This window comes from Denticeps clupeoides, chromosome 5 (genome assembly GCF_900700375.1).
Source record: "Denticeps clupeoides chromosome 5, fDenClu1.1, whole genome shotgun sequence".
Lineage (NCBI taxonomy): Eukaryota > Metazoa > Chordata > Actinopteri > Clupeiformes > Denticipitidae > Denticeps > Denticeps clupeoides.
In genome coordinates, this window is record NC_041711.1 from 486,890 (window position 1) to 495,194 (window position 8,305).

The 8,305-nt window shown below is 47.9% G+C and overlaps 1 protein-coding gene and 1 non-coding gene across 3 annotated transcripts; both read right to left on the reverse strand.

Moving 5' to 3' along the window:
* Nucleotides 1-33: 33 nt before the first annotated feature.
* Nucleotides 34-6,307, reverse strand: fam117ba (family with sequence similarity 117 member Ba). 2 transcript variants are annotated; one of them, XM_028980267.1, is made up of 8 exons: nt 6,080-6,307; nt 4,844-4,971; nt 4,604-4,687; nt 4,406-4,519; nt 3,273-3,416; nt 2,963-3,188; nt 2,492-2,612; nt 34-2,380 (listed from the first exon to the last, which is right to left on the reverse strand). In XM_028980267.1, the coding sequence occupies exons 2-8, from the start codon at nt 4,862-4,864 to the stop codon at nt 2,086-2,088; spliced, it is 1,005 nt and encodes a 334-aa protein (XP_028836100.1). In that variant the 5' UTR covers nt 4,865-4,971; nt 6,080-6,307; the 3' UTR covers nt 34-2,085. The 2 variants fall into 2 exon arrangements, with proteins under 2 accessions (XP_028836100.1, XP_028836099.1); XM_028980266.1 differs by having other exon boundaries at nt 5,916-6,306.
* On the reverse strand, nt 5,256-5,326 carry trnag-gcc (transfer RNA glycine (anticodon GCC)). The gene has a single exon. It is a non-coding gene; the product is annotated as a tRNA-Gly (tRNA).
* Nucleotides 6,308-8,305: the final 1,998 nt, after the last annotated feature.

Below are 8,305 nucleotides of genomic sequence, written 5' to 3' on the forward strand. Positions count from 1 at the left end.
GGTTGATATAAAAAAAAAACAACAACACATGACTTCATTGATGCTGATATTATCAGTTGGCTTTAATATGTTATAATAGCCACATCTCCATTTTAAACATATTTCTCGTTTTAAGGCAATATACAGTACAAATTTCTCTTCTGCCTTTGACCATGTTTCTTATCACTGACTTTCAAGAAAACTATGGAGGCTTACAATATGATAAGAATAACACACAATATAAGTATGTTGCAATATCCAACAACCCCGTTCCCCTTAAAATGTGCATGGTAATGATCTGGTAACTTCATGCATGTTTTACCTGCACTCCTAAAATCCTAATGCATGTTCCATAGTTCTCTACGGCCATTTCTAATCCTTTACCCATTTCCATCTCCAGGGCGTCACTGTCCTTACATGACACGGGGTTAAACGGGCACTGCTCTGCTGGAAAATGAAGGTAGATGCACCATGGGGGTGTATTTCAAGCTTTAGTTGTACAGAACACACAGACCAACTTCTCTCTTCCATGTAGAGAAAGGCTTCTAAAATCAGTTTGGCTTTGAAGGGAGAGCTGGTATTTATCATGCATCATTTTACAGCGGGTGGTTTTTATACCTTCCTCCAGGGATACAGATATCAGCGCGACACGGCCAGCACCCATCTACCAAAAAGTACGAATATACAGGATTTTCACTTCAGCCCCGAATAAGTATAAATGAAAAATGACATTTTTTTAACTCTTGTACATATTCGGAAGGTTATTCGGAAGGTTTGGATTGTAATGAATTAATTTATGAATGAATTCATATTAGATGCACTTGGGTAGGTGCTCTATACTGCACTGTGGACTTCTCCACCTCTACAACTGTAGGACTTTTTCTTTTCTTGGACAAATCATGACCAACCCTGCACTGACACCACTTGCAGGCTGATTCTACACTCTTCCCTCTCTGTATCTCTCTCTTTTTTTCTGTTTTATCTTTCCTAGAGTTTTTTTCTTGTGTGCAGAAGGGTCGGTCAAAACCAGATTAGTGGCTATGTAAGAAATAAATGTTGGTTTTGGTCGTTGGAGCTGATGTAAATGTACTTTTCACACCCACACGCTTCCTCCACCACACCTGTACTTCCCTGTATTTATTGACCCATTGAAATATTTGTGAACATTATTTTTTCACCGGATCGCTGGACCTGTGGTCACCTGTACATCCTCTTGGTCCCATGGGATAAAATGCTTGTTTCATATTGAGATTGGCCTGCTCTTAAGGTCTATATGTACACAACCTACGTTGTGTCAGCAGTTGACTACATTGCAAAACTAATGAAAGATCCACACATACAATTTCTACAGGCATAAGGCGACTATTAGCATTCATATTTTTTATGAGTACTTATAACCGAGTTGTGTAAGAAGGTGTATATTTCCTTTCATAGGACCCTAAAAAAAAGATCTGCACTTAGAGGCTGTTTCTATCCGCATTAAAGCACCAGATCCGGGTCAACAGCACAACAAAAAAAAGAAACATAAATGCAAATGCAGGGGACAATGTGGACACGTACAGAGTCCGCATAAAGAAAGCAGCGAAGGCGTTTCCCATGACGGAGGAGATGAAAACAGAACTTGGATCAGGTTTTTCCAGGTTGTCAGGCACATTTTTGTTGCTTCACATGCCACAAGCTGGGTCCACTCTCCTGTCCACCATGCTACAGGATCAGGCTGAACTGAAAATGTCTCGTTTTAGTGGTAGAAACCAACATTCAGTCCTCTCTAAAGGATAGGATAAGCAGTCTGAGGTGCTTGTCTCGCATCAGGACTGTAATGCACACCCATGTGTCTTCATGGTAGGAAAGAAAACGTCAAAAGAAGCCCTGGACAGTAAGAATTGCCATGATATGTCACCAAAATGGGATTCTGAAATCTACATTTTTTCATCAAGACAGGCTTTGACATCAGAGCACCTAAGGCATTGTTCACATCTTCTAAGTGGGTCTGTTTCAGGGTTCCACATTCAGCTCGGGTGGCAGCGGGACGATCCGTCGGACTGTTTAGCTATGATGAGATCAGGATGGGGTGAGGTTTGGAGATGAAAGTGTACTTCCTGCGCCCTATCCCTCTGGCTCCTCCACATGTCTGGGGAGGCACTGAGACTGATGCAGGGACCCCGAACCCCGGGTCAGGCTGGGGCCAATGGAGGGGGACAGGCTCCGCACCCCACTCAGGGGCACCAGGGACGGGGACAGGCTCCTCAGGCTGACGCCAGCACGGAAGCTCCTCTCCTGGGTGGGGAGCAGAGGCTTGAGGATGCTCACCAGGCAGAAAGCAGAGCCACTTTTTGGGATGAAGTTCACCTTGTTCCTGTCTGGACAGAGATATGGAGGAATCTCCTGTAGCGGCCTGGGTCTGAGGTGGGAGGGACAGATTTCACATTAAATTCAATATACACTCAGTGGACACATGTTGCCTGAACGCGTGTGTGGCAATGAGGCTGATGTCACCCGAATGGGGACTTACTGGGATTCCTCAAAGGCCTTGACCTTCTCGCAGCCTTCAGGTGGCTCGCGCTTGAACATGTAGCTGTTGTTGGGTTTGGGGGACGAGGCGTATTTGGGCAGAGGGGACGCAGGCCCAAGCTCTGAAGACAGAAAGGTTTGTGGGTTTGTTTCTGTGTTCAGTGTAAATACGGTATTTGAAAGTTATGATACAGATGAAACAGGCAGCGGTGGCCTGGCGGGGGGAGGGAGCGCCCCCCCCCTGGATTCAGAAGGCTGCCGGTTCGAATCCCGAGCCGCCAAGGTGCCACTGAGCACCGTCCCCACACACTGCTCCCCGGGCGCCTGTCATGGTGACGGTTAAATACAGAGGACACGTTTCACCGTGTCACCGTGTGCTGCGCTGCAGTGTCTCACAATCACTTCACTTCCACTTCATTTATTTTACTGCCTCCAGAAATACAGATTTGTGTATAAGAATGTGGGGTCTCACCTTTCTCCTTGCTCTCGTCATTAGGGAGGGGGCTGTTTCCAGCCGCGTCGTTTAAGATGCTGAGGTATGATGGAGACACAGACTCGGAGCGGCTGCTGCTGTTGCTATGGTTACCGCCTCCTCCCAGGCTGCCCCCTGACGGCGTCTGTGTGTCAATACTGCGGGTGCTGCTACTGCGCTGGGGGAGGGGTGGAGGTGCGCGGTGTCCATCAGGAACATCTCGAGGCTGCAAACCAGACGAAAGGGGAAATGATGAACAGATTTTTACAGAATTGACTAGATAGATAGACAGATAAGATAGATGTTTTACAATAATGAGCTCATCCCGTTCGCTGGTGTCTCGGATTATAATCCGCTCAATCTCTTGGTTAAGACCCTCCACGCTGTTCCTGAAGCGTGGTGGTGTGGACTTGGAGATCGGGATTGGGATCAGGATTGTCTTTGGCATCTGAGTCTGAGGGACACACACACACACACACACACATATATATATATATATAAACACAAACAAGAGTCTTTTTCAATGTTTTTTTTACTGCTAACATGTTTAGATATTAAAATCCTATTTAGTTACATTAGATGTTACTTTTGATGTCCAGTCTCCTGTACTGATATTAAATTATTTCTTTAAAAGTGAATCCTCTTTATGGGAAAAATGAACCTTCTGTGTCAGATGCTTTAATCCTGAAAGAAAAAACATCATGTTTGTCTGTCTGATATAAAGCTTCACCATTATTTCAGGCCACCCTCCTCACGGGCGTCGCCTCCGCCTCAAAAGGGCGAGACACTGTGGAACTGGGCCAGAGAAAAGACAGAAATTGGGGCGTCCCAAAATCCCAGCAGCCTACTTCTGAGCAGTTATGGAGAACCACAGAAAGTATATATCCCCACTTCAGCATATCATTGACTTATTATACCTCTTATTATACCTCTATTTTTCATATGGTCAGATTATCAGCATTTTCATACAGAGATGAATAAAGGCATGAGTCCTTATTCTGGGCCATATAATGAAGCACCACTAGATGGCGCTGCTATTTATCAGCGATAGCCCTGCATAGCAGAATGTATAAAAGATCCTGCCTTGTTCATTTACAGTATGGTAGTGTTCTGAAACGAGTAGACCACATTTTTAAAAGCGTTACTTGCACGTATGTACATACATTTCAAATTTGTCCATGATGTCATTTCCTGTATCTAAGTACAAAGCAATCAAAGTTTTATGAATTTATATTGACATGATTTATATAGCATTGTTTAATGGTAAAAGCTCGGATGTGGAACATCTGTCCTCTAGATCTGCTATAATGTGGTCTCCAACTGACGGAGACCTGAACAAGCAGGAAATAGGTGTGAACATTTCTGCTGTGTCACACATGCTACACTGGCCATACAATCAATGTGAGTGGCCCTCACCGCAATGTCCACTGCAGAGACGCTCACCTGTGACTGGATGATGGCAGCATGGTTCCCATTAAAGGGGGACTTGCGGTCTTTGTCCCGGCGATGGCGGCTACTTCTCTTGCTGCGCTGCAGCTGCTGGCGCAGTTTAGCGATCTGATGTGAGGAGAGGAGAGAACGTGGGCGAGAGAAGCAGGACGTGGACCTTTGACATGGTGAGCACATCTCTGGCTTGCTGACCTCTTTGAGCTGGTCGGTGCTCCCGCACGAGGCTGAGCGCTTGTGTGATCCTCTCCGACGTTCATCTGCCCAGGCCCTGGGGGTCTGTGAGGACAGGAACATGAAGAGCAGGATGTTGGAAGGTTTTTCACTCCACGAGTGATGCAACCACCTGCAACAGCCTCTAGTCTCCTCTCTCTGAACAGAAGCAGTCGTCCAAGCGAGCGTCCTCTCTGGACTGGACTGGTGTGGCCAACTCACCTGGGTGGCCTTGTCCCTCATGCGGGGGGCGGGGTGAGGCGGGCTGCTGTGCAGAGGCCAGTTCCCTGATAGGCCAGGGCCAGTGGTGTGGGCGTGGTCTGCAGGGGGCGTGGTCTACAGTGCTGCAGCTGAATAAGAAGTAATGTGTAGTTTCATTATTTATGTCCCTTGCGACAGAGAGAAACTGCTTCCTTGGTCATTACACTCAATTTATTAAAGTGATAAAGTGAAGTGATTGTCACATGTGATGCACAGCAGCACAGCACACGGTGCACACAGTGAAATGTGTCCTCTGTATTTAACCATCACCCTGAGGGAGCAGTGTGTGGCGGATCGGGATTTGAACCGGCAACCTTCTGATTGCGGGGCCACTTCCTTAACCGCTAGGCCCCCACTGCCCCTAAAACAGAGCTGCATTGGCCAGGAATCGAACCCGGGCCTCCCGCGTGGCAGGCCAGAATGCTACCACTGAACCACCAATGCATATTAATTAACATCATTTTTATTCAGACTGGATTAAAGCATTGTCTTCTTAAATAGCATTGTTACTGCTTGTCCTAGCAGGTAAGGATCCGAACTCGTAATCAGAAGGTTGCCGGTTCGAATCCCGAACCCCTTGATGAAGGTCCCGTCCCCACACGCTGCTCCCCGGACGCCTGTCATGGTGCCCACTGCTCACCAAGGGTGGTGGTTAAATACAGAGGACACGTGTCACCGTGTCACCGGGTGCTGTGCTTCACAATAACAGCCACTTTCACATTTTTGTAATCTAGTTCTAAATCATAAAGTAAAAGGGGGGGCTTTATGTCCCCATAAATGTAAAATATTATCTCTCAAGATTCCTTCCATCTTTTCCTCAATTTGTTCATTTGGTTTAGAAGTTTAAGGTTAAATTTAAAGCCCACTGGGCCACATGTCCTTCCTTTTAGTTGCTATACTAACCATACAGATTTCAGTGTGGAAAACCAGATCCACAAGTGTCTATTTCACAGCTTCTCATTCACAAGTAGAGTCATGCTGTCTGCAGAGAAGAAATGTCTTTTAATATCATGTCACTTCCACTCCTGCTCACCTGCCTGCAAGGCCCGCGGTCCACGCAAAACGTCCCACTTCTGCTTCATAAACCTCCGTTTCGTGCTCCAAATGTCTCCTTTGTTGCTTGTATTATACGGTTATTGTGCATTATTCTCCATCTTTATTCATCTCATCACGGCTGGGCGGCCGCCCGCTACTCACCTCCGGAGACGCTCCAGCCGCGCATCACGGCGCCATCATGCACGTTTCCACCGAGGAGAAGACGCCATGGCCGCTCCTTCAACCCGCGGCCAGCATCTTACTTCCAGATGAAGGTTCTTCACAAAAATAGGAGGTGGTTGTTGATTTGTAATGGACCTCTCTCTCTCTCTCTCTCTCTCTCTCTCTCTCTCTCCCTCTCTCCCCCCCCCCAGACCCAGACCACGTGACTCAGGGCGCCGACGCTGCTGTTGCTGAGGCGCGTGGTGCTGTTAGATCAACATGGGGGCGTTTCTGGAGCCTAGCGGGTAAAACGCTCACCTACGAACCAGAAGTCCCGGGTTCAAACCCCGCGTACTACCATCGTGTGTCTCCGGGGGGGGACTGTCCCTGTAACTACTGATGTAAGGCGCTCTGGATAAGGGCGTCTGGTAAATGCTGTAAATGATGGAGTTTCTGGAATACAAAACTTGTTTCGTGGGTGAACAGACATGCGTTTCACCATTTCGGCTACATTAAAAACCAGACGTGGAAAGTAACGAATTACATTTACTCATGTTACTGTTATTGAGTATTTTTTTAGAGTAATTTGTCATTTTTTAAGCTGCTTTTAAAATACATACGTTTACCCTCGTTACCGAGTAAAAATGTAAATGCAGAAGAAGTCAAATCTACCTGAATTTAAAGGAAATTGCGGACAGCTGCGCCTCACTATGAAACAAGCGCTGGGTCCTAAAGCCGGTCAGTTAGCAGCCAATCAACAAAAAGAACAGGCCTTCTCAACAGCCAATCAGAGAACAGCAGTGTTGTTTCTGGGCGGAACGCAACAACCAATGAAAAGGTATCCGGGAATTCCTCACGTTATTCTGCTACTTGTAAGTAATCTTCTGTTTTAATGTTTTAATAAATTTTCAAGTCGACCGCTGTTAGAGAATGTTACACAGATAACAAGCGTCAGTTTTTCAATGCTGAGTGTCTGTAGCCTAAACTTTTACAGCCTGCAGCATGAAAGCATGTGGTCATCGTCGTCTTCCTCCGTTTGTCCGGGGAATCCCAGACAGCCCTCTCCCCTGCCACCTCCTCCAGCTCCTCCGGCAGGACCCCAAGGCGTTCCCAGACCAGAGATGTCATTTGTCCAGCGTGTCCTGGGTCGACCCGGGGGCCTCCTGCCAGCAGGACATCCCCAAAACACCTCCCCAGGGATGCGTCCAGGAGGCATCCTGACAAGATGCCCAAACCACCTCAACTGGCTCCTCTCGAAGTTCTACTCTGAGTCCCTCCTGAATGTCCGAGCTCCTGCGCCCGGGCACCCTACAGAGGAAACTCATTTCGGCCACTTGTATCCGCAATCTCATTCTTGGAGTAGAACTTTCCAGGGAAGCTGAGGAGTCTTAAAAAATTGCTGCCTTCCTCTCCTGAGGCGTCCGATGGTTTGCCAGAACCTCTTTAGAGCCAATTGGTAGCCTCACCGAACACCTCCCAGATTTTGCCTCGGCGACTGCCACTGCTGCACCCCACTTGGCCGTCCGGTACCTGTCTGCTGGTTAAGGAAGAGGCCCTGTAATCAGAAGGTTGCCGCTTCGAATCCCCATCCGCCAAGGTGCCACTGAGCAAAGCACCGCCCCCACGGCCCCCAGTGGGCGCCTGTCATGGCTGCCCACTGCTCACTCAGGGTGATGGTTAAATGCAGATCACAAATTTCACTGTGTGCACGATGTGTTGTGCTGCTGTGTATCACAATGACAATCACTTCCCTTTTTTTTTTTTTGGTCTGGAGACCCACAGACCAGCCAGGGCCCATAGGCCTCCTTCTTCAGATTGACCTCTCCCCTAACCTCTAGTGTCCACCAGCGGGTACGGTGGTTACCGCCACGACTGGCACCGGCCACCTTGTGATCACAGCTAGCAGAATAATGTCCATTCCAACTCAATGTCCCCCACTGCTCTCGGGATGCGGTCAAAGCTCTGCCGGAGGTGGGAATTGAAGACCGTCTTGACAGGTTCTTCTGGAGACGTTCCCAGCAGACCCTCACTATATGTGTGGGTCTGCCAGGTCTCTGTGGCATCTTCCCCTGCCATCTGATCCAACTCACCACCGGGTGGTGATCAGTTGACAGCTCCGCTCTCCTCTCTTCACCCGAGTGTCCAAAACATATGACTACAAAGTCAATCATCGACCTGCGACCTAAACTGCCCTGGTACCAAGTGTACCGATGGGCATCCTTACGT